The sequence below is a fragment of the Peromyscus maniculatus genome, chromosome 4, assembly GCF_049852395.1.
Source record: "Peromyscus maniculatus bairdii isolate BWxNUB_F1_BW_parent chromosome 4, HU_Pman_BW_mat_3.1, whole genome shotgun sequence".
Taxonomy (NCBI): domain Eukaryota; kingdom Metazoa; phylum Chordata; class Mammalia; order Rodentia; family Cricetidae; genus Peromyscus; species Peromyscus maniculatus.
The window spans coordinates 37752684-37779984 of NC_134855.1; the positions used below are offsets into that span (position 1 = coordinate 37752684).

The window sequence follows — 27301 nt, forward strand, 5'->3', positions numbered from 1 at the left end:
ATCTCAATAACCTACCCGTCACCATCACCACTAATGGATGGTGCAGGAGCAGGGACAGTAACTGTGCCCACATTATCCAGTTTGATCTGAATGGTGGTACTTAAGGGGCTCTTCAGATACCTTCTCTCAATGTTCCGCTCCAAATCAGCCAGCCTGGTTACAGCTATATCTAGGGGGTTGTCACTCTTCCGTGCCAGTGCATGCGCACTGTTTTCTTCGTCACCAGTAAGTTCTCCATCATGTTCCTTGTACAACTTAGTAAATGACTTATGTTCAAAATATACCAAGTCCTCCCTTTCTGACGCAGGCTCTGGACACATCCAACCCTATACATCAAGAGAATAATGTCATTACGGTTTCTTCTGAAAATGTTAGGTGGGTGAGTTACCTTAAATTCAGCAGCAACCACCAGCAGATCTCAAGGATCTTTACTGAAAGGTTTTACCTTGTATTTCCTAATTCTAGGTTAAAACAAGCACAAAGAAAGGAAAAGCAGTTGGTAAGTCTGTGAAAAATAACATTGGTTACATAGGCAGTAATATTCAGCAAACGATTACAAAGGTTTAGATTAACATGTTCATTAAAGCTATACGCGTACAGAAAGAGAATGTCTTGGTGGCCTGTGAGGCTTTCTCTTGATTCTCTTCTCATGCCATGCAGGTCCTCATACCCACTACTTTCCATTTGGCTGCAAAACTCGGCGTTGCTATTACCCTTGCCCATAAAATGCTTCCTTGTCCTCACCCACAAAGACCACTCATCTGCCAGCCCTCATGTCATGAAAGCGTTCCCCAAAGAAGTCCTTCCCTGAACTCCTTCAGGGGTTAAGCACCCGCTCCCCCGCAGCCTTTCCTAGGATCCTGCAATGCTCCACAGCCTTGCCACGGATGTACCATTACATCGGCAGGAGGGTTTGCCTAACATCCTTGTCCCGCTAAGTATCCGGAGGGTGGGGGCCATGCTGGCTCTCACTCCTTTATTTCCAGCATGGTGGAGGTAAAATAATGGGTACTCAATACATACATATTGACTGAATAAATGAATAATTTTATAACCAAGCTTACTCACACTGATCCTTTGTCCCAAACCAAAGATTGTCAACTTTTAACAAGTCCTCCATCTGTGACATTCAAATCTAGCATCACTCTCACATGCCATTCAGACCTCAACTCTGCACTCAGATTCCATGACTTGCTCCTCTCTGACACAGCAAGTTTTCAGTCCCTGGTCCTTTATCCATCCTCCCACTTCTTAGTGAACTATTCACCTGGGTCCCGTCAGTCAAAATCTCACTCATTTTCTTACAACAGAACAGTCTCAACTCTACACAGTTTGGACCCATCTCTCCCAAATATCCAGCAGAAACCAGTTCACTCTTTAAAATTCAGACATTAACCTGTATTTCTTTATGGTTAGTTACTAGATTCTGCACCCATGCACCCATATTTTACCTTCCTGTTATAAGGCAAGCTTTCTGGAAATTAGAAGTACATTTTGTCCAATTTTGTAGTATCTATTGTCTGATTAAAAACAAAACAACTACTGAGCAAAAGTATATTTAAAAAAACAGAAGGAATTCTTTGCAAATTAAATCTCTTTAGAAATTATTGTTTTAGTCTCTGTATTATGAGCAAATGGTGCCAGGCGGTGGTGGTGCACGCCTTTAATCCCAGCACTCGGGAGGCAGAGGCAGGCGGATCTCTGTGAGTTCCAGGAAAGGCTCCAAAGCTACACAGAGAAACCCTGTCTCAAACAAAACAAAACAAACAAACAACAAACAAAAAGACCAAATGGCCTCCTTTATCTCAACAGAATATCTATCTAGAAAGAAAGCACAGGAAATCACACACAATGGCACACAAAACTGAAACAGGAGGATGATCGTGAGTTTGTGGGCTGCTGGCAATCATGAGGAACTGGATAAGGCAGAATACTTATTAATACTTAGGTTACATATACAGGCACAGGGACAACTTATATCACAGAAACCTTCCCACATTCTAAAAGGGAAACAAAATAGCTAAATAACAGAAACCTTGTAAATATGATGCTTCAATTTCTGCAAAGTAACTGTCAAGACAACAACAAAAGAACGACATTAGAATTCGGAGATCAAAAGCCAGATGGCGGCACTCTGTCCAAAAGGTGCTACTTCAGAAAAGGTCCTTAGTGCCAGTGTCCAAAGGCTCTGCATTTGATTTGTTCTGTTAATACATGGCTGAATGAATATTTAGGTTGTTGCTATAAATCTGTAATATTTAAAACTAGAAAGAAAACTTAATGTTTTGGGTAACAGACTATGATAAAAGTAGCTCCGCATGTCAAAAAGTACACTCAAATAAAGCTAATAATAATGTAACAAAGGTAAATGCAAATTTGAGCTTTGACATTCTGTGATAAATCAGAACAATACAGTATGTGAAAGAGGTTCAGGAAGTTCTGCTCCGGCCCATGCTTAGGAAAGCCATGTGATGGCGTGGGGGTTAGAGTGCCACCAGTTCAGACAGTGGCAGTGGACACGAAGGCCAGATGAAGGATAGTAAAATCCCACGAAAACCTATGATATCTTCATGTACAGTTACAGATTCACTATTTGAAAGAGGTTGTAGACCCCCCGTACTTTTCAGAAAACATCTGGAATTTGGGAGCCATTTCACAGGGCTCCTGGCTCACAAAAGAGAAAACACAAACAGAGACACAGAGCTGTCGCTAGCCAGTGGGGAATAAGAGGACTTGAGCATACACTCAACGACCGCGACGAGGGGCAGATCTTCCTACAATATACAAAGAAAACACCAACATTCTTAGCAATATGAAAATGCAAATGAGTGTATCTAATAGATCAACAGCACGAGTTTAATGTGCATTCATAATGGCAAGCTCCTCCGGCTAAAAGTATTTTCTTTTTAAGAAAAAACATGATTAAGTCTTCTATAGCTAGTAAAACATCTTATTTTTACTTTTTTTTTAATCACTTAAAGACAACTGGAGACTAATAAAATGACAATTCACTTCTCCGAATAACACAGCACAAATCACAAGCAGCTCACCAACAGGGTCCTGAGACCCTCCACTCAGACGCACACTCCACAGACGTTAGCTGCTGAGAACACTAGCAAGAGCGCTGAAGGCCCAGATGCGGTGGGACCAAGGGAGCCAGTGTGGCTGGCTGTTCAGGCCCCACTCTAATCTATGAACACTTGACATGCTTTCCCAACTGCTGGTCAGTGAGCATTGGCAAATTAGATAGAACACGTTGAAGGAAAGTGAAAACCATGTAACCCAACAAGTAGTAGCAAGTGACCATGACAGAGGGCAAGATCAGAGTGTGGAAAGCAGATGCACTGTGTGAGAAAGCATGCCAACCATTCAGGAGAAAACCCTTTCACATTTCCTATGGGCCCATAGCCTGATAACTGGTCTTCATGCTAAAGATACTGTGTCACCAAGACAATTTAAATTACACTCATTATTCTTAATTTAAGGAGGCAGTGAAATGCATAAACCAAGAGATCCAACAAACATCTTAAAAAATTATAGCACTAAATGGAATAATTTTCATTTCTCCAGAAAATTAACATGTATGGAAGAGTTCCTTTGCTAAAGATGCCAGATAAATGAGGCGTGTGGACAGTTCACAGGCTAGGGGGAGGAGATATATATATAGTTTTAGGCACAATAGTTTTAGGAAGTAATACATTTTGCTTTCTAATGTTAGTAATTATGTTTGTGGCAAAAAGGGATATATTAGCTCTGGAAAATGATGGTTTTTGGAGACCTTCAACACTAATTATGAAGCAAAATTTAAAGTATTGGGCAGGATAGGATTATGTAATAGGTTTTCCTTCTGAATAAAATACAAATATCAAGTGAAATGACTTAAGAGAGCCCAGTTTTCTAAGCCTCTGGAGCTTCCTCTGCTTAGTCAAACTCATCAGCACAACTGCACCACTTGCCTTCTTCCTAAGCCTAAGCATCTTGTGTAGTACGTAAGACCTTCCTCCTGCCTCTCCGGCAGAAATCAGCTCTGACCATGGCTGTGACATGTCACACCCATCAGATGTATGTGCTTCACGGATCCTAATGTGCCTGTATTGTCCTTCCAGTTTAGACTATACATGGTAAAAGTCTGACATACAACAGTTAAAAATGAGAGAGTTCTTGGTCTTCTATGAAACATTACAGTAGGACTTTGTTAAGATTTATAGAGAAAATTGTACTTATCATGGCGAAAACAAAAATTTGCTTGAGGTAAAGAACTCCATACCAGAAATGATTTCTGTGAATACCATTAAGGAGGCAGCAAGATGTAAAAAAACAAACAACAAACACACACACACATAGGCTACACAGTCAAACAGGCTTGGCTTGCACACATTCTTTGCCACTTAAATGATGACTGGCAGGTTATTTATATTGTTCCCTTACCTGTAAGACAGGAGAGAGTAACTCAGGACTGTTTTGAGAATTAATTGAAATAATGTGAAAACATTTAGTACAATACCTTCCATTATCCTAAAAGCAGACTGGATGCCAAGCCAGCTTTACCTTCACTTGTAAACTTGCTGACGCAACCCTCCTCTCCAGGTCCTCGACTTGCTGGAGGATGTTCAGGTCCAGCTCCATTGCTTGCTCTTCTACTGACCAGTTTTCCACGATATCTCGAGTTACCTGATTTTCTTCATTTTCATTGAATTCAATAATAGCAACTACATTTGAAAAGAAAGTACTTTTTAAAACTATTTCATTTCTAACCCCTGCACGATGACTTCTTCCTCTAAATGAGTAAAATGCTAGGGACACTACGCACATCAAAATTCTTAACATGTATACATGTACTAGCACACGCAGTCCATTGCTGAATAAGAAATTGTCTAAGACACACAAAACAATCTGTATACAGGTACTAAAAGTGATAGAAAGTAATACAATTTGAGAAAAGCCATTAGTCACTGTTGAGCAACATTTAAAATAATGAAGTGCATGTGTGCTGCAGAGATGGCTCAGCGGCTAAAAGCACATACCGTTCATCCCAAAGACTCAAGTTTGATTCCCGGCACACACCTCATGTGGTGCACAACCAACTATAATTCAAGCTCCAGGAGGATCCAATACCTCTGGCTTATGCATACACATTCATAATTAAAAAAATAAGAATAATTTGAAAATAAATAAAAGTAATAAAGAATTAATACATATTAAAATGGTTTAGGGTAAAAGAACAAATTCTGGGGGCTGGAGAAATGGCTCAGCGGTTAAGAGCACTGGCTGCTCTTCCAGAGGTCCTGGATTCAATTGCCAGCACCCATATACCAGCTCACAATCGTCTGTACCTCCAGTTCCAGAGGATCTGACACTGTCACACAGACAAATGTGCACATAAAACAAAAAGTTACAAACAAAAAGGTTGTGAGTTTTAGCCGGGCGGTGGTGGCGCACGCCTTTAATCCCAGCACTCGGGAGGCAGAGGCAGGAGGATCTCTGTGAGTTCGAGGCCAGCCTGGGCTACCAAGTGAGTTCCAGGAAAGGCGCAAAGCTACACAGAGAAACCCTGTCTCGAAAAACCAAAAAAAAAAAAAAAAAAAAGGTTGTGAGTTTTGATACAAAGAATGACTTTTCATACTAAATAAGAGGGCACACACCATCCTTATTCTTGACACAGGCTTGAGTGATGTAGTCCAGGTGCTTGTGTATCTGCTTCTGTAATGCCTTTTCCCTTATCCCTCGGAGGTGCAGCACTTTGAGCAGTGTTTTCAGGTCCTCGGGGTCAATAATTCTCCACCAACCAAACTGCATTTCTAAGTCAAGACCAAGTATGTACATAATTTATATTATTTTGAGTAGGAAATAACGGCACAGACCAAATCTCAAGAGTTGTTAGCCACACAGAACTCCCTTAGAGATACAGTGATAAGAGATTAACTGTCACCATGAGATGCAGTAAGTACTGCAAGCCACCGCTTTCTACCTACCTTCTGGGATAGGTTTGGGACTTGGGAAATCGACTGGCTTTGCTACTTCAACAGCTCCTGGCTGAGCTGTGGAGGCCTTTTCCGGGGGAGGGACTGGAGATTCACTTTTACTTGAAGCAACACTGGAGGTCAAGAAGGAACTAGCATTTCCTTCTGGCAGTGCCAACCCTGACCCCAGACCAGGCAAAGGTGATGTGAAGGGGACATTGGACGTGAGTACACCAGCAGGCCACCCACAGAACTGAAGTCCCATCATAGACACGCCGCTTTTCACCTGTAAAACAAAACATGTTCAACTCAGATTGGGGTTCAGAGGGTAAAGGCCCTTGAGTTCAATCCCAGAGACTCCCATGATAGATGGGAAGAGCTGTGCAAGTTGCCCTTGATCTCCATATACTTAATGTAATAACATTTACAAAACAAAAACAATACCTATGAGTCTAAAGAGTTGGGAGAATGTTTAGAAACTGAAATTATTTTTCAAATTCTAAAACAATATCCATTTACCAGCGAAAAACTAAATTCATTAGCCACAATGTTGCCTTTCATGTTATTTGTCCCCCAGGGTAATTACATGCTAGTTATATTACAACTGTAACAACTGAAAATTAGGGCCAGCTTAGACCCAGGTTAGAAGCAGGAGTGCTAATGAAGCTTGGTGACCCACATTCTGACTGCTTTGCTTTTCAGACTGTGTTAGGATACTTTAACTCTGACTGAAGCTCTCCATGAAGATCAGCAAAGGTTAAATAAAGAACTGTCACAATGTGTTCTGTGAGCATTACTAACCTGAAGAGGCGATAAAGCAAATGGATTCAGTCCAGCAGGGTTCTGAACAGAGGCCGATCCGAGAAGTGGAGCAGGAGCAGGTGACGGCGACTTCGACGGTGGCTGTGACTGAGGAGTCACCAACGTGGCGGACACGTCGGCATGGGTCAAGGAAGTGTCATCACAAGGTGTTCTTGGCAAAAGGCTAAACCACTGTCTGTTCTTTTCAGTCAGTGTTCTGAGCAGCTGGTCGTTGGGGAGAGGGCTGTACAACTTCCCACAACCACCCGAGCCAGCGCTAAACAGACCCAAGTCTGTCTTCTCCTTGCTGCTCTGCCCTGCCGCCGCTGTCGCCGAGGGAACGCTCCCCAGGGAATGCTTCCCACCGTTCTGATGGGACAGCGTGCACCCGTTCGTGCTAACATTCGCTTTTGGGGGGGTCATAACATCCGACTCTGGAGGCATTTTAGCTACTTCCAAAAGCTTGCTTAACTTGGAGAAAGAGCCAGGTTTCTGAAGAAAGAGATTTGTGTTATCTTTCTCTTTGAGGTCATCCTGCTGCTCACAGTGATCTGGAATGGAACAGTTTAAAGTGTCCGCAGGAGTCTCAAATACTTCTTCTTTGATCTGGAGACTTTCTGCCTTTTTAAGCTTTTCTTTTTCTTTTGCAATTTCTTCTAGGCCTAAAAAAGTGAAAGATGTTATTAAAGTAAGTTATTACTACATATCAAACCATTACTGAAGTTAAATTTTATTATTCACCAAATTATATACATATACATCAAACTTCTACACCATTTTATATTCCCCATGTTTTCTTTTTTATGGATTTTTTCAGTCATTAGAAACTTAGTATATATTTAGTGTAAAAAATTAAATATAGGGTCCATAGAGATGACTCAGGGGATAAGAATGCTCATTGTGCAGGTATAAGGGCCAGAGTTCGAGTCCCCAGCATCCACATAAAAAAGCAGGCACATATGACCACGCATGCCTGGAGCTCAAGTGTGGAGGAGAGTCCGCAGGCCAGCCAGGCTAGCACAAACAGTGACCTCTGCAGCCAGGGACTCTGTCTCAAGGCAACAAAGTAAAGAGTGATCAAGAAGACATGCTATGTCCTCCTCTGGCCTCCTCATGCATGGTGCAGACACACACACCACACAAGCCTGCCCCCCAACACACCAACACACACACACACACACACACACACACACACACACACACACACACACACTTTAAAATGTATAGTTATTAATAACAAAACCTACACAGTAAAAAGTACTAGATCTGTATAACACTTTCGGGAGTTCTCCATGTACCTCTCGGTCTACATAATATGAAAAAGGGAGTCTAGTCTAGTCTGCCTATTTAAATAAACTGAGACTACATATAAAACGTCAATAAATATACAACTACATCATAGATTTTAATATCTACATGATACTGAATGGATAACATTATGATTAATCTGCTGAGCGTAATTATCTACTATTAACAATAAATGATATGTTTTCTCACTTGTGGATTTTTATTTCTGATCTATTTCCTTGGGTAAATTCCTTAAAACAAGCAATGAAAGATACACACTTTTTAAGAGTTCTTGAAATATACTGTCAAACTGTCCTCTATAAAGTTTGGGTCAAATTTAGGACCAAATACACTCATCCCAGAAGCACACAAGGATGGCTATTTCCCCAACAGAATTGGATGCTATCAATTTTTTTTTGTCTTTGCCAATGACCAGTAGGTAAAAAACTAAATTGGATCACATCTGATCATTAGTGGACTAAATATCCTTTTGTGGTTAACTATTTATTTATCCTATTAATGAATTTTAAGATAAATTTTAAGAACTCTTAAAATAATAAATCTATTACTTTATTCTGTCTGAAATGTAGCAGACTTTCTGGTTAACATATTCAGGCATGAAGGAGCAGAGTAAGCCCATCCTGCCTATTCTTCCATCTTTACTTTTGCTCAAGACTAATCCTGATTAATCAGATTTATATATGTATAACTTCCTCCCAGGAGTTACACGTAAGCAAGCAAGCACGCACGCACGCACCCACCCACCCACATGCACACACACACCCTACCTAGTTTCTGGCAGTCACCATTTTTTCACAGTATTTATTTCCCACTTGAATAGCGTCTTTGAAGATGTATCTGTTTATGTCCTTTGTTCCTGTTTTATGGTGTGTGTTTGTAACTTATGGTTTGGAGTACCACATAAATAGAATCCTGTACACCCTTCTGCAACATGGGAGACGATCCCAGTTCCTTACTAAGGCCTCAGCACTCTACAAGATCTGACAGACCTCCATAGGCTCTGCCCTATTGGCCCCGGAGCCCATCGCTGTTCCTATCTCCTGCTTCTGCTTCTCAGATGTGTGAGGACTCTTCCTCAGGGCCTCTGCGCTTACTGTTCTGCAGGATCTGTTCACTGCTTCTTAGCCTTCATGTCTCAGGTTAAATATTTTCTCAAAGAGCTGTCTCTCATCATCCTATGTGCAATGGGTTTCTCCCCACTCATCTTGGAATATCATTCTATATTACTTCCTTTACAGAGCCCACCACTGAACGAAGCAATCGATTTTAAATTCTCTCTTTTATGATAATGGAATTCCACTCAATAAGCTCTCCTAAACATGGTGGCTGCTATAAAACAGAGGATGCAGTTAGAGCCAGAGATAGTGACAAAACCCTACTGTGGCATGCACAAGGTCCACAGGTTCATTGGTGGAAGGGTGCGTCTGATTCTCCCTGAAGCTCCACTGTGAGAGCGTCTCATGGCAAAACACATCACGGAACTTCATTCTGACCATATACGTGACACTCTGAGTATATCATATCTAGCCAGTTCTCCATTAACATTGGAAAGCTCTCACATCCTTCCCTTAAATTAGCTGCTAATTAGAATTAATACTATATATCTTACTAATTCTCCAGAGCAGCTTAGATACTAGGGATTAATTTGTGAAATAACCACAAGCAGCTTATTCATCCGAGTCTTTGCTGGTCCTCAAAATCGCAGGGACTAATAGTCACAGGAGTCACCCCTTGAGTCACATCAGGGTTGGAAAGAAAATGTACAGGGAGAGGACGTGTCTGAAAAGGCTAGGGTTCCTCCAAGAAGTCTGGTCACAATTCTGTCTCTGTTCTTTCTCTTTCTGTTTTTTTTTTTTTTTTTTAAGATGCTGAGAGTTCACATAAAGTTTTCATTTAAGAATGGTGGTTCTATTACTAAAACAAAAGCATAAAAGCGAATGCTTTGTTTACAATTTCTACTGTCTTCTACATGGTTAACCAACTGACTGCAGTAGTAACTTTTTCTATAGGAAAACAGATCTCCCTCCTTCCTAAAAGGGTCTTGCTATGATATAGCCCAAGGAGGTCTCAAACTCTCCACCTCTCGCATGATGGAATTACAGAAATGAGCCCAGTGCCGGGCTATGGATTGTTCCTCACGTAACTTTGTGCCTCCTACAGAACCTATACATTAAGGGGACACATGCTGACAGAAGTTCTGTATTCTATATGCCACCAAGGGTCAATCGCGACGCCCTGGGATTCACAAGTGCTGATACAATGCTCCTGTCCTATCAGAATTCTGACACTTAGTAACACTCAGCTATGGAGTTCTGAGAAGCTAGGCTCAGCAGCTTTACTGAACCCAGAAGTTTAAGATGTATCATACAGTTAATGGAATGGAGGTTTAAAGATGAAATAGCAAAAACCGGTGGTGACAAGAAAGAAGAAGTTAAAAGGGTTTAGGTGCTCACAAATTTCAAATATGAACACCATTTTAGACAGAAACCAAGATTTGGGGAAGAATCTCAGAGCTAATCTTCCGCAGTTCTGTCAGGACAGGCCTTGCTGTGAAAGGGAGAGCACGAGCCACGGGGCTAGAAGTCTGACAGTGGGAGAAGACACATCTGCATCAGAGTCACAAGGGGACAGCGAGGACACCGCCCACAGTGCAGAGTCACAAGGGACAGCGAGGACACCGCCCACAGTGCAGCCGACTGGCATGAGATGGCAGCAGCAGCAGCAGCAAAGCCGTAGGCATGAAGGAAGCACTCATCAGTACAGAGGCTCTAACGGAATGGGAACTGAATATTCACTATGACCAGTAACATAGCACGCTTGATCATGAAAGGACACAAGACACAACACTAGCCATAAGCTTAAAAAAAAAAAGTAATCCTAGCCAGACAGTGGGGGGTACATGACTTTAATCCCAGCACCCAAGAGGCAGAGGCAGGCGGATCTCGTGAGTTCGAGACCAGCCTAGTCTACAGAGTGAGTTCCAGGACAGGCAGAACTGTTTCACAGAGAAACCCTGTCTCGGAAAAAACAAAAAAAAACAAAAAACAAAAAAAACAACAACAACAACGAACAAACAAACATATATAAATAAAAATACATATAAATATAAATACACACACATTTATATTAGTATCCTGGTGGGTGGTGATGGCACACTCCTTTAATCCCAGAACTCGGGAGGCAGAGGCAGGTAGATCTCTGTGAGTTTAAGGCCAGTCTGGTCTACAGAGCGAGATCCAGGACAGCCATGTACACAGAGAAACCCTGTCTAGAAAAACAAAAACAAAAAGAAACAACAAGAAATACAATATCCCACTTAGGAGATTAGTAGTTCTTACCTTCACCACTTTCCATGCCTTCTACAAAAATCCCTCCACACTGAGGAAGAATCCAGTATCTGCGTCGGTAACGATCCTGACCAAACATCATGGAGCGTAGTGAGTGAGAAGCATCAAAGAGCTTTCGCCTGTACTGGCTCTGTTGCTGTAAAAAAGCCATCCATATAGTTACATCACGGCCAAAAGTGACTTAAAAGTTACCCAAGATACTCTGTTTACTGCGTCATCATGCTGCACAGCGAAAGGACTAATGTTACACACCCAGTACAATTCCAGTCACACTGATGACAGAAAATAACTTTAAGGGTGATTTCAAAACAAATGAGGATAGTAAGAAAGATCCTGGATTCAAGCAAGGGCTTAAAAGTAAGTTTTATTTTACCAGGATCTTCTTAAACACATAAAAACACGGTTGTATATGCCATCAAATACAGTACTAAGCCAAAACAAATTAGCTAATTTCATTACATTGCCAATACTTCTGTCTATAGTTTGCTTAGCTTTAAGCACGTTTGATTCCTTATCCCCGCACGCCTAAATGCTGACCTACAGCTAGGGCCTGAACACTGACAGAGTATTATACAGGCATCTCTCAGTACTTAAGAACTAATTTTTCTGCCATGAATCTGAAGGAGAGTAGGGATGGGTCTAAGAGAGGGCTTGGAGAGAGGAAAGGGAAGGAAGAAATATTGTAATTATATTATAATCTAACAAAATACCTTAATGTTTATTACAAAAAAGACTCATCTTAAATTTTACTAATGATACTGAATGCAGAATATAAATTTTAATGATAAATACAATAAGTATATATAGGTTATAAGTCTAATGTGAGTATAATAAATAAATGCACAAGTGTAAAATGAAATATGAATATTCAAACTACTACTATGAACTCAGAAATTTTTTGGGTAATAAGTTCCAAGAGATTATATTTTACTGATACGCTAATTTAAAGGTACAACTGAGGAGTCTAGAACTCTTTCTGCATAGATTTGGTTAAAAACAATGCGTCAGAGGCTTCTAACCCTAGCATTCAGCTCGTGAAGTTTAACTGAGGGTTTCTAGAGTTCTTCTGTTTAATTGCTTCTAGAAGCTTGCTGTTCCTTAGCAGTGAGAAAGAGCAACCCCAGACAACAGGGATTCGGGACGCGGCCCCCACAGTGGAGACATGGCGGAACGCGCTTACTTTGCTGAGCTTTTCAATCTGCTTTTCTAGCTCCTCGACGCTCGCTGTTTGATCACCTTCGTCCTAAATGTGACAAAACACAGGATCAATGATCCGCCTGAAAGTTCCATCCGTTAATCATCAGATACTGCCTGAGTACATCACACACAAACACACACACACACACACACACACACACACACACACACACACACACACACTTTTATTTGTCTACAAGGTATATAAAGTGGTAAAAGCGGCATGGGGGTCTCTCCAAGGGTCCCTTCTGAGGCTATTTTGTTTGCTTGTCTTTTGTCAGGGCAGAGGCTTTACCACGCTACATAAGTAATCTAACACTGAGCTGTACCCTCAAACCCACTTTTTAAGGGTCTTGCTTAAAATGAGGGCCTTGTGCATAACAGGTGAGCATTCAATCATAGAGCTACATCCTTAGCCTTTCAATTCACTGTTGATATTCCCTCCGGGCATTTTTTTCTGACATTCCCATCCAGTAAGGAGCATTTTTTTCACAAGTCACAAGCACTCACTCATAAACATCAGAAAAGAAACGCACCTAGTAAAGAGTACTGCAAGGAGGAAAGACTTCCATATCTTATCACCACTTAGTATTTATGCACTTCTTATCCAAAGTCAGGGGACAGAGTTATTTTGGCTTTTATGTAGACTGTTTGAGCTAAAAGTAACATGAATTCTAATTGGGATAAAATAAACCTCAAAAAGACAATAGGCCTCCAAACGCTTAAATCCTGACTCTCAACTAGATACTTCAATATTGATGTAAGTGATCTTTTGATAAGCAGGACAAAATGTTTTCAGAATTCACTAAACCAAGAATTACATTCCAATCAACAGATAATTAGAATAAGGTAACAAAGTGGTAATGCATCAGCCAAATCAAGCGAAGGTAACCCCTCCACTGTCTTGTGCTGTGCGATTGACTGTCCTAGGGCTTGGTGAAAACAAGGCAAGCATCCTGCAACTGCGGTACACCCAACCTACAAAATGGAATTTGTAACACTTCTCTCAGGATGAGAGAAGTGACAGAATACAAAGTTTTAATTAATGGAATTTTGGTTAATCATAATTTTAGTTGGGTGGTGGTGGTGCACGTCTTTAATCCCATCACTTGGGATGCAGAAGCAGGTGGATCTCTGTGAGTTTGAGGCCAGCCTAGTCTACAAGGACAGCCAGGACTACAGAGAAAACCTTGTCTTGAAAAACTCCAAAACAAAAAACGAAGCAAACAAACAAAAGCCTGTAATCGTAAGGAACGTCAAAGAACTGGGAAGTTCAGAGAGGAAGGCGACAACAAAAAGAGTGTACACGATGATCAAGCCTGAAGACAGAAACCATCCTCACCACGGTTCCCACTGCTTCTTAACCAAAGATGCCTTCGTGCTAAGCATTCAATGCTCAACACAACCTCATGTACGTCACCTAATGAGGGCATAGCTCAGCTAAGTCTCAACAGAGGTCCAACAATTAGAAGGGCTATGTGTACAAGGATAAGAGTGGGAACAAAAGGGAACTGACGAGACAAAGGGTCTGACTTAGTTGAGGGCAGCATCTTCTAATTGAAGGGATCACGTGGGCCTTAATGGAAAAACTCCCAGTAATTAATCCTTCAAGGACTATAACTATTGTCCTGCCACACTTCCTAGAATTTAAGCAAGATTGCTGAGATTGCTCTTAGATATCATCAGTTCTTTATTGACTAGTCAACATTCAATACATGTCTACCATGTTTTTAGTATGATAAAGATGCCCTCCAATCATTTCAAGGGGAAAAATATGCACACATGTATATAACAACAATTAATGAGAAAAGAAGTTATAAATAAGAAAGCAAGAGGGGTACATGGGAGGCTTTGGGGGAGGAAAGGGGGAGAAGATGATATAATATAAAAAAAATATGATATAAAAATAAAAATAAATGTGGCAGGAAAAAAAAAACAGCTGAAGACAAGGCTGTACACTGCCGCCTAGGCTGGGCTGGAGCTCTTTGGAGCCTAAGCCGCCACCCTTGACCTCACAGACAGGCTCTCATCTTGGCCTCCAGGTGCAGGCGCCAGCCACTCCACTGCAACTTCTTTTTTAAGTGGGGCCTTGGTACGCAGCCTGGCCTAGCTCTGGACTGCTTATTCTCCACCTTAGTCTCCCAAGGGCGGTAGTACAGGCATCTGTCACTCTATCCAGCAAAAGGAAACATAATTAGGTTTTAGGACCCCAAGTATTTACTATTTTTTAAGGTTTTATATCATTTTCTCATGTTAATAATAAGACAAATAACCTTACTATGACTGCTCATACTGTGGCCATGTTAAATGACATGCCCTCTAAAACACGTTAATGCTAATTTTCAAGTGTCTGTGTATAAAGAATAAAATCTATAGCTCTTAATTACGATTAAAAGGGAAGTCAGAGACTGGTTAGGGTGGTACACAGCTATAACCTTCAATCTTCTGAAGATTTAATTTTTTTCTAATCTTTCAAACTTTGCACACTTAAAAGCGGAGACCAGAAGGGTCATGAACTCAAGGGCAGTCAAGGTTCGCCTGGCCTACATGAGCAGTCTGTCTTCCCTTCCCCTACCGAAAGCAAGGTGAGTCAAATCATTTCTCTAAGTCAGTCCTATCTAGTGGGACATCACTCGGCAGAATACACTGAAATCCCAAAGTGGAGCTATAAATTTGTGTCAACAATTAAGCTGATTGATAATATTAAATACTTAAACAAGACACCAATTCTGTGGAAAGGTGACTGATTTTAGTTAGAAAAGTTTAACTCTTGTTATGGAAACAGCTCTACTTTCCAAATGAAACACATTACTGATGACTGGGTCTCTGATTCTCAAATTATATACTTCTTCCATGACCTGTGACAAGATGAATGTTTATGACCCAGGGCTTTCTTTTAAAAAGTACATTGTATCAGGACAGGGCCATGCACAAGCCATCCCACGCTAGTCAGAATTCCATCTCAGGCAAGAGGGCCTCTTGAACCCAAGTTCGAAGCCAGTAGAGGTAACATAAAAGCTTGGAGGAAGTACAGCATTATGGAACAATTTCTTTCTGTAACAAATCTCAGTGTCATTTCCTTTCCAGGACTGCGACACAAAACAAAGTTCAACAGTGGGACCATATGGATAAAAATCCCTGCAGAGCAAAGAAAGGATGGATTGGAGAGACAGCCCTGTGCATTTCATAAAGAAGTGATGTCCAAACACGTAAGAAACTCAGCATCATAGTAGCTGCCACAGACACTGTTTTCTCGATTTTCCCCATGCTAACATCTGCCCAACAAGTCGTTCTTAGCTAGTGGGTGCAGAAAGCTCTTGTGAGAGTTTGTTCCTCCAAACGTCTAAATGTCCTTTATGAGCATATGATGTACACTGCAAATATCCTCCCTATCATGTCAATTAACATTTGAAAAAGAAAAAAGCAACCAAACTTCCTCACTTAGGTGAGGACTCTCAGTGCTGCATCAATCTTAAAGCTGCCGAAAGCGAGTGTTCGAGAAATACAGCATTTTCACTAAACCTGACAAAACCTTTGAGGCACGAGTGGTGAGCAAGTGAAACAGAATATATCCGGGGCCAGAGAGAGTGTCTGAGAATCAGTCTGCAGAGCTCTGGAGAGAACACCAAGGATAATGACCGTCATGTGCCAATTAACAACAGGGCCATCCAGAGTAATATACTGTCAGTGATTTCATTACTTGACCTCACAGAGGACACTGACGAAACAAGAGGGCAGCAGGGTCAGCAGGTGACCACGCTCATACCCCTGTTGAGAACAACGTCTGCACACACAAAGCCAATCTAACTGCTTTACTTCAGTCCAAGTTTCTTTCCGTGCTCAGCCACGCCACTGTGTGTTTCCTAATTATCACACAACACGATAAGAGACAAACACAACGTTACCTTCAGGCTGGGAGCATAGCACAGGTAAGCCTGGCAGGGGCAGGGGCAGGGGCAGGGAGGAGGAAGAAAGGAAGGGGAAGGAGGAAGGAATGTTCAGACGAAAAGACTGGAGCAAGCCAACGCCACAAACTGAACTGAAATCATAGCCCCACGACTTTAATGCCGGGTTGACTTTTGGCAGGTTGCACAGCTCTTGTCCGATCTTACACATGAACCTGAACTTGGTTACCTCATCTTCGCAGGTATCAGTCTTCTTCCCTTTTTTGTCATCTTTATCTTCTTCATCTTCATCATCCTCATCAGCTTGGTCCTCACTGTCATCATCATCATCATCATCATAATCACTGTCTCCTCCCTTCCTTCTCCGCTTGCGTCCTGGAGTGGGTGTGCCCAAGGGATGCTGCTCTTCTCCAAGATCAATGCCTCCTGAAGTGTCTCTCTTGCCTGTTTTCTTAGCATGAATTATCCTAAGCCTTTAGACATTAAAAGAAAGACACAGAATAAAAAGCTACTCCTGTCACTGTTAAAATTGTAATTTGTATTAGCACAATGCTAGGCTTTCTTTTCCCCGCTTTCTAGCAGTGCAGAGGATTCAACACAGTGTTCCCTAGGTAATTATCTACCACTAAGCTACATTCTCCCACCCAGTACTTGGCATCTGAAGCTGAGTCTTCTTTTGTAGCTCAGGCTGGCTTAAAAACTTGTGATCCACCTGCCTTTGCCTCCTACATGCTGGGATTACAGGTGTGCACCACCATATCCAGATCATAATGTGAGTCTTCAGCAAGAATATCTTACACTCATGTAGTAAACAATATATCAACAGCAGTAAAAAATTCAATTAGGGAAATTTAACATATGTTTCTACAGTTACAGGATAAAGTTCTATGAATGATCTTTTGGTAATTTGAACATATTAGACAAAAAAAAACATAAAAGCTGAGATGAATAATTCCAACAATGATCAAATGATATTTCCTGATTTCTATACTGTGTACCTGACTAAATTTCAATTCAAATTACTGCAAAGAAACTAACTGTTAAACATTTTTGTTATGTTTTGTTTTTCAAGACAGGGTTTCTCTGTGTAGTTTTGGTGCCTGTCCTGGATCTCACTCTGTAGACCAGGCTGGCCTTGAACTCACGGAGATCCACCTGGCTCTGCCTCCTGAGTGCTGTGATTAAAGGCATGTGCCACTACCGCCCAGCTGTTTAACATTTTTAATTAAATTTATTCATTTTATATTCTATGTGTTTAACATGTATGTATGTGCACCATGTGAGTGCCTGGTGCCCACAGAGGTCAGAAGAGGGCACCAGGTCTCCTGAAACTGAATTTACAATGGTTGTGAACCATCATGTAGGTACTTGGGAATTGAACCCAGGTCCTCTGCAGGTGCAATAAGCACTGAGCCCTCTCTCCAGCCCAGAAACTGTTCTTTTTGTTTATTTCTTTATTTAAATTAGGAAAAGGCTATCACTATGTAACTCTGGTCTTCAACTCTAGATCTTTCTGCCTCAGCTTCTCAAATGCTGAGACTACAGGTATGGGTCATATGCTTGGAGAACCATCTACCCTTTTAGCATAGCAGATGAACAACTAACTATACAGTTACTTATTTCCCAGAAGGAAGACAATTAAATTCTATGGTTGAATAATTTTCATTGCATTTTGTGAAGCAGATTTTAATTTTAAACAGTCATTAAGAGAAAGGATAGTCTGAGACAGATATTAGGTAGGACAAAAGCAATCAGGTAGCAACAACAATAGCAGAAAACATGGTTGCTTGACTTCATCAAAAGAAGAAAGGGGAAATGTCTCTTTTAAATTTGAAACATGAGTTCGATGAATATAATTCTACTTTTCTTGTCTGCTATAGACTCTGACCTAAAGCTTTATTAGTTTTAGATTTCATCATTCATTTCAGACTGCAGATTAAGCAGTATCTTTCCTGTAGAAAGAGTAAAGTTTAAACTTTGTCTTTACAGCTCACATGCCTTACTGGAGACGTGAACAAAAGGAAGACAACACATTAGATTAATAAAATTGGACTTACTTGCGGAGTTTACCTTCCACTACCCATTTATCTCTCCTCAAGTTTGACATATACTCAATGTTCTTGTCAATCTCACTGCCAATACAAAAATGAATTAAAAGATAGAATCCATTTCTGCAACGCATCCATGTAGTATGTAACATCATATATTTTAGTAGGTAAAATGATACAAACAACCTCATTTCAGAACTACATGGCTTTAGACATGGACATTTACATTTAATTTCTTCACTGGATACTATTAAGAAAGTTACTTTGTTCCTACTTTAATCAAGAGAGCTATAATATACTCTCACAATATGGTTATAAAAATAGCATTCTGATGTGGTTGTCATATATTTAGGGAGTGATCATTTCCAAATTCAACTGGGAAATTAGGATGTAGATGGATATTTACTAAGTATGTGTACATACTTATGTGCAGATAACATCTCTGTGCATGTATACATGTCAACATGGAAACTAAACATGTTGTGGTGTTTGCTGGAGGTAATAGAATAGTAGTTCCTTTATTCTTCCAAAACAGAAAACATTAGTGTTCTCTGTATATTGAGTTTACATGTGTATACATATATTTTAAAGAGCCACTCAGCATAACTATTTGTCATCTGGCTTACGCATAATGAAATAATTCCTTCATTCAAAACTTAAGTATTATTACATTTTTGGAGATATTCGAAAAGAATACAAAAAATAAATAATAACAATCGTATTAAGATATCATAGCTAAGATAGGTACAGATTTAATTTGCCCATCAATGGTAGAAATAAATTCATAAATCCTTTTTCCTAAAAAACGTAAAAGACTGAAAGTATCACAAGTAAATGTTTGAACAAATTAAGAACAAGCAAAGGATGAACGGTGAACCTGAAATGCTAGAATACTAGCTAACTCTTTTGTTCATAGGAAGTACTAGAGTGCCAGATGGAATTGGAATCTTAAACAAGATTAAGTACTTTTGGGAAAAAAAGTATAAACTACTTCACTGACAAACTAGTAATCTAAGGCTATATTAGCATACAATGAAATAAATGGCTGGATCATTTTATGAATTTCTAGGGGAAATCAGGTCCTCAAAGATGTCCAGGAAAGAGAAATTCTGGATTACTATGATGTTTCTGAATTCTAGCACTGCAGCAAACAATAAAGACCTCCACTGCATGAAGAATTAGTAAAATAATTAAATAACACAGGTAACAAAGACTATAGATGACATACATACAGAAAAGTTGTTATTTCCAATAGAACACATAGAAACCCAACTGAAATCGCATTGGTGGCCGTCTCTAAACTGGTTTACAACTTTGATGCTCTTCTTGGTGCTGGTCTGTAACTTCCAAACTGTTCGCTAGGCCATCCGCATCGCTCTGATTAGACACACTCAGACAGGAAGAAGGGACTCACCTCACCACACTCTTGCTACAGGCCAGCTCATTAATGAGGAAGGCGAGCACTGAGGCTTTCTGTGCCGGAGTGTGAGCCTGAAAAGCTTTAGTCTTCAGGCTCTCAGTCAGCTCTGTCTGTCCACAGTGGGCTTCCATGAAAATCTGTAAAACCTCGGACACATTGTCTCGATTCACACCAACATTCAGCAAATGTTCTCCAAGAGCAGTTTTGGCCTATAAAGTTGGCATTTTTATCAGTGCTTATCATATTCATGCATTCAAAAATAAGGATAAAATATTGGCTTATATGCTCTAGATATTACTAATAAGGACTTTATTTTTCACAGAACTGAAATGGAGATAAACAAAACAGCATGATAGACAGATACTTGAGTATCCGCCCTGTTCTGTTAAACCTTGTTAAACCGCCTTGTTAAACCCTTACTGAACTGAAGTAGGGAGAAGGGTCTGACTATTGGCAGAAGGCAGAGTTAAGTAGTCAATCAAGTATTCTTTATTTGTAAAGACATTTTGAATCTAATGCAGAAGAAGGATGATCAAAAGCACTATGACTATTTTCTATCTTTATTTATAGCATGTTTTATAGGTCAGGTTAGTGAGTAGGCACACAGAGAAAAAAATCATTGCATCTGGAAGCTTATCTTTCTACAGTATTATCTAGAGAAAAGATACCTTGAAAGTGTACCTGAGTAAGAAGAAAGGCAAATGTAAATCAATGGAGTACCCACTGACCAATACAGAGTCAACACTGACCTACACCTGATTCATTAGCCTGTTGTTCACAATTGACAAAGGAGAGCTTCTGAATAAACACGCAAGTTCTAAATCATTGAGAAATTATGAATTCTGTGTCGTTGTCGCCCCCCACCCTCAAGACAGGGTTTCTCTGTGTAGCTTTGGTGCCTTTCCTGGAACTCGCTCTGTAGACCAGGCTGGCCTCAAACTCACAGAGATCCCCCTGGCTCTGCCTCCCGAGTGCTGGGATTAAAGGCGTGCACCACCACCGCCCGACTGAATTCTGTTTTTGATAGATACCACTGGCATATTTCCTTAAATAGACTTGGACTGTGCTTACAGCTAGAGCAACAATGAGTAACCAAGAGACCGGCCCATATTCCTCAGTCTAGCAAGATTCTTCTGCATCTGCCCCAATTGTAACCTAGTATAAATTTACATTTAACTCCAAGAGACACATGTGAGCAATGCATTTAAGAGAAATCTACACAATCTTCTGCTAGCATGGAAAAGTTAACCAGCAATGCACGGAGAGGACAAACTTAAAAGCAATGGGTTAGATTTTGGTTTTTTTTACCTTGTATCCTGTAATTAGACCTGGATCACACACAGCAGCTGAGAGGAGTCTCACAAGCAAGTCTTGTACTTCACCCATGCTGTCCCCTACATTTAGCAATCCCTCTTGAAGAACACTGAGGTTTGGAACATCAATATTCACATCAAAGCCCAAAACTTTACCAAAGTTTCGTAAGAACTGCACCACCATGAGACAGTCTGAAAATGTGGTTCCAGAGAGGACAAGTCCTGGGATTCGAGGCCACTCTGGCAAGGGCTGCAAACAAAACACAAGGAAAATTAAAACAGCTTTAAAAGTTAAATTGGAATGGTATTCGTGTATGCAGGGTTATGTATGTATTTAGATGTATGTACACATGTCGACACTGAGTGCCTTCTTCAATTGCCTATTAAACATTTATTTGTTGATTTATCTGTGTTAGTGTTGTATGCATTCGGGTATGTGCTGCAACAGTGTGCCTGTGGAAGTCACGGAACAACCTGCAGGAGCAGGTGATCTCCCTCTATCATATGGGCTCTGGAGAGCAGGTGCTCTCCCTCTATCATATGGGCTCTGGAGAGCAGGTGATCTCCCTCTATCATATGGGCTCTGGAGAGCAGGTGATCTCCCTCTATCATATGGGCTCTGGAACATCAAATTCAGGTTGTCAGGCTGGATAGCGAACACTTTACTGTTCCAGCAATGCTACCAGGCATCCCCCCAACCCCATTTAGTTAGGCACTTTATTTTTTTATTTTTTTATTTTTATTTTTTTATTTTTTTTTTTATTTTTTTTTTTTTTTGGTTTTTCAAGACAGGGTTTCTCTGCGTAGCTTTGCGCCTTTCCTGGAACTCACTTGGTAGCCCAGGCTGGCCTCGAACTCACAGAGATTCGCCTGCCTCTGCCTCCCGAGTGCTGGGATTAAAGGCGTGCGCCACCACCGCCCGGCTCACTTTATTTTTTTAAAACAGAGCCTCTCACCAGATCCCTCAGGGCTCATCAATCTGCCTAGACTGGTTAGCCAGAGAATTTCTTCCCCCTCTGTTCTGGGTTTCAGACACACGTGGCCACGCCTGTGCCTAGCTTTTGATGTGGGTGCTGGGAACACCAACACAGGTTCTGATGCTGTGTGGCCAGCACTTCACGGACTGAGACATCTCTCCAGTCTCAGAACCATGATTTTTCTATCACCTAAAGTAACTGAAGCTGCTATTTTTCTTTTTCTTGTATTGGAGGATAGGTTTCCCATGAACGTTTCTGCAGCTCCTGTGGTACTAAGTATCAGAAAGTAATCACCTGTAAATCTGGGTTCAGCTCAATATGAATTTAAATTCCTGACAGCAAAAACCTGAATTTAAATTTTTCTTGTATATTGAAAAAAAAAAGTTATATAATCTGGGACAAAAATTAAATAACCTGAGTACTCATTTCAGCTACATTTGGTGGTCCATGCCTAAAATCCCAGTACCCAATAGGTGAAGTATTGAAGACTTCAAGGCCAGCCTTGATACAAAGTAAGTACAACACCGGCCTGAGCTACATGATATCCTGTCTCAAAAAACAAAAACAAAACAAACAAACAAACAAACAAAACCCCAAACCGACCAACCAATCAAGCAACCAAAACCAAGCAAATCAAAATAAATAAGCATTTCCAAAATATTACATAATTAATAAGATGTGCACTGAGTTTTTCTAACAATTGAGATGGCTGAAACGCACACTGTTTAATGGCTGCTCAGAACTGTGCTATGAGTATGTGCCCTGGGCATTCTGGTTGGCAGGGGTGTACCATCTACAGCTAACGGCTGCAGTAAGTCACTGGTCCACATTACCAGAACTCAGGACGCTGGCTGCAATGCACCTCTAGGGCTGTAGGTTCCCCTGTGTTAGTGAAGCATCAATGAGTCTTAGAACTAAAATTAGAGCGAAATCCGTTGCCACTTCTCAAATATGCACACGTGGTAAGACTTTAATAATAATTAAGCTACATTAAGTTTATCATAGACATTAAAAATTCAGTCAATAGGTAATTTAAGTTAGGAGCATTTTGCCCATGTTTGATTTCTTTAAATAGTAATTTAAATTTTATAAGGAAAAGTGATTTATAAATATTACCTGAATAAGGCCTTTGCTCTGGACTTAGGTAACTCACTGAAGAATTTCTTTTTAATATTGCTTGACAACATTGAACTATGAATAATAGCTAATGCTCTATTTGAAAGCCAGTTAATTTTGAGGCTTCCTTTCTCCTGAACCATATCAGATACACACAATTCTGTATAACTTTAAAAATGTATAAAACAGAGCTAAAAAAAAAAGTGTGGCTTAAAATAAATACACATTTGACAATTCACATGATTTAAATAAAAATAAAAGATGCAAGATAGTCAGGCAGTAGTGGTGAACGCCTTTAATCCCAGCACTCAGAAGGCAGAGGCAGGCGGATCTCTGTGAGTTCGAGGCCAGCCTAGTCTACAGAGTGAGTTCCAAGGCAGCCAAGGCTGTTACACAGAGAAATCCTGTCTGGAAGAAAAAAAAAAAAAGATGCAAGATAAAGTCCACTTAGAATTTAAAAGTCTTCTCACTATAAGTTAATTAACTGTTTTCGCTAACTTATAGGAAAAACCCCATTCTGCTTAGGAAAATGTAAACGTCCAACCAAATAAAACCGATAGGTATACATTAATTTTTATCTTAAAGCAGTTATGCTAAGTGAAACAAACTGAATGGTAATATAATGCACCCCCTACTGAGGCACTAAATGTGTGTGTTAAGCACACTACTGGAGGGGATTGTACAAACCAGGGCGATGACACAGAGCAGATGGATATGGCAGCAGCATACACAGCTGTGATAGGCCAGCATGGTCGTAGATGACAGGGTAGTTAGAGAAACCGTATGCATTGTTAGTATCATTTTCTACCAGCACCATATTCTTAGCTCTATTCAAAATTAAGCTTATTTCTACTCCAAAATATAGCACAGCACGTTGTTGCCAAGGTTATTCTAATCTTTCTAAATAGCTACTCTCGTGTACTATGGTAACACCGCATCTGCCTGTGAGACTGAGGAGAACACCCGAAGGAAGCTCCGTGGCTGGACACAATTTCTTGGACTTCAAGACGATGAGGAGCATGGCCTCTAACATCAGACAAGTCAGCTCCAATACACGGGTGTTCGTCAGCTGTTGTGATCAGGAACACGTTTCTCCTTCTGTCTCAGATTTTACATCAATAAATGGAGACACATAAATACTAGCACCATGGGACTTCACTGAGGACTAGATCAAAACATGTAACTCAAGGAATTCATATAGGCACTCAGCGCAGGCCAGGCACACAGTGGACACAGTCAGTAAAGGCTGGCTAACGCACTGGAGGAACTGTTCACAGATAAACCTCATTTACTTAAATATCTATCAGGTGTGAAGAGATGGCAAGCCTTTCTTGCCTCAAGTACAAGAGAGTGCCAGAGACACAGCTGCTTCTCTGATCCTTCCCTGAAGACGTCTGCGGCGTATCTACGAAAACTGAAAGGTCCGCAGTGATGCAATGACCACGGGGACCGCAGACAGTGCAGGCTAAACTAACCGAGGCTTGGACACCTGTGGAGGTTCTAGAAAAGGAACGGCTCATGCGCCATAATCACCTTTTGGTCTGCTAAGCACATGTCTTCCTTCGGCTTCTTTAGTTCCTTTGCCATTTCTAATTCCAACCTCCGCTGTTCGAGCTTTCGCTCCTTATTCAGTCTTTTCTCATCGCGTTTCTCCTGTTTCAATCGCTCTTTCTCCTGAAAGAGATCATGCACATGAATGCTTAATCCTGACAAGTGTGTGAAAACTGATGGATGTATTTCCAAAGTGATCAAATTATTATTATTTCAATGAACAAAGTCATCTTTAAGAAGTCTAGGAATAAGCTTAGAATTGCATAGAAACAAGCACTTATTTTGAGGTTTGAATTTCTTAACAAGTGTGTGTGTGTGAGTATGTGTGCATGTGTGTGCATGTGAGTGCAGTGCTCACGGAGGTCACAAGCTTCAGGTCCCCTGGGCCGGAGTTGTGGGCACTTATGAGCTGCCTGACATGGGTGCTGGGAATTGAACCTGGGTCCTCTGCAAGAGCACTACACATTCTAAACTACTAAGCACAAACAAGTAGTTTTTTAAAAAACAGTCTACTATTTGATATTTTAATCTCATATAATATGTTATGAAAATTAAACTGAAACAAAGATAAAATCTGAAAAGAGGCTTCTTACACTCAGCAAGTACAAATTAAGAACATGTAAAAGTAAAATGTTCCTGTTGAGGTTTCTTTAGAAGCCAACAAAGAAAAACACTGAGCATACACTGGGTTAACTATCTGTACATATTATATAGGACACTACTCACAACTATCTCCTAAACTTAAAATTATTTACTCTCAAGTCAGACAATTCAAGATTACAATACATTTAAATTAACAATAATGGTAGAGAAAATCTACTCCACCAAAAGATACTTAAAGTTTTATTGAAAAATGAATATAAAAGTAATTTTACATTTGCATTCAAAGGGAATTTAAGTTTAAAGTAGAAATGAGTACATTTGTTTAAGTGGGTTAGGTTATTTAAGTACATTTCTATGTCTTAATTTCAATATTGAAATATTGAATTGTTGACAACTTGTCTGTACATGTAAGTCTACTCTCATTTTCCACTACATACAGATGAGGCCCACTCTCACGACTGGAATCGCTGGAACCATAGATTTTTCCTGCTTACGGGGTAAGAATCAGGGGACATTGGACACTTGAAGGGTCTGTCTCCTGGAATGCTGACTCACCATGCTGTGGCAGATCCATGGTCACTAGCTCTCTGTTCTCACTGACCCATAGGGAGATGGTAAAAGGTTCTGTTATGCTTCCTGTGCTTATCATTCAGTTCATATGAGTAAAGCTATTATGTATGACTCATGTAGATTTGAAGATTTATAACTAAAATAAGATTGTGAAACATTGTGAAAACTTACTTTACTTTTTCATGTTGCTTAAGCTAGTTTATAGAGATGGGTATTGAAAGCAAATGTTTCATATTGTATTAGTTACACTGAGTTATAAAAATATTTATGAATTCTATAATATACTAATGCCCCTTTAAAAATAGTGAACAAAATAACTTATATAGATCAGGTTTCTAAAAATTAACCATTTATTTACATATAGAAAAAAGTATAGAAAGTAGATTTCTAAACCAGAGAAACAGTAGGATGCTGGGATTTTTTTTAAAAGTAAGACCAGTATACTGTGCACAAAGAACCACCAACACTATTGGTGCAGCTTCCTGGAGAGAGGCCTTGCATCCTATCTGAGCACCATAATTAAAAATGGACATCAACCACAGAGAGAACAGAAACCCAAGGAGACTGAACCACTTACTGCTGAATGAAAAATGGGTCAAGACAGACATTAAGAAGAATTGAGCCAGGCAGTGGTGGCACATGCCTTTAATCCCAGCACTTGGGAGGCAGAGGCAGGCGGATCTCTGTGAGTTCGAGGCCAGCCTGGTCTACAAAGTGAGTTCCAGGAAAGGCGCAAAGCTACACAGGGAAACCCTGTCTCGAAAAAAACCAAAAAAAAAAAAAAAAAAAGAAAAGAAAAAAAAAAGAAAGAAAGAAATTGAAAACTTTCAGAATTTAGTGAAAATTAAAACACAACATTTCCAAGCTATGGGATAAAAATGACAGTTCTAAGAGGTAAAAATGGAGAAATCTCTTATTAGTAACTTAATGAAACACCTGAAAGCTCTTAAAAAAAAACAAACAAACAAGAAATAATAACCCAAAAGAGTAAATGGGAAGAAATTACCAAACTCAGGGAAGAAATCAATGAAATAGAAACAAACAAACAATAACAAAAGAATAAAAAAAAATCAATGAAACAAAGAGTAGTTCTGAGAAAAATCAACAATTTTGACAAACCATTATCTAAATTAATGCAAATATAAAGATGCAAACTAATAAAATTAGAGATGAAAAGGGAGACAT

General features: G+C 40.2%; 1 protein-coding gene across 50 annotated transcripts in view; it reads right to left on the reverse strand.

Annotated features, from left to right (window-relative positions):
- Baz2b (bromodomain adjacent to zinc finger domain 2B) overlaps positions 1-27301 on the reverse strand; it is a 325808-nt gene that overhangs the window by 10852 nt on the left and 287655 nt on the right. For 42 of the 50 annotated variants that reach the window (XM_076568555.1, XM_076568531.1, XM_076568557.1 and 39 more), the window contains 12 exons: positions 24926-25066; positions 21295-21549; positions 19981-20195; positions 18576-18650; positions 16748-16991; positions 12597-12659; positions 11408-11552; positions 6762-7423; positions 5973-6246; positions 5643-5798; positions 4549-4709; positions 16-326 (listed from right to left, as the gene is read on the reverse strand). In XM_076568555.1, the coding sequence (XP_076424670.1) occupies positions 16-326; positions 4549-4709; positions 5643-5798; positions 5973-6246; positions 6762-7423; positions 11408-11552; positions 12597-12659; positions 16748-16991; positions 18576-18650; positions 19981-20195; positions 21295-21549; positions 24926-25066 (2702 nt within the window). The remainder of the gene's footprint in view (positions 1-15; positions 327-4548; positions 4710-5642; positions 5799-5972; positions 6247-6761; positions 7424-11407; positions 11553-12596; positions 12660-16747; positions 16992-18575; positions 18651-19980; positions 20196-21294; positions 21550-24925; positions 25067-27301) is intronic. The other 8 variants (XM_076568547.1, XM_076568548.1, XM_076568546.1 and 5 more) reach the window with 1 other exon arrangement.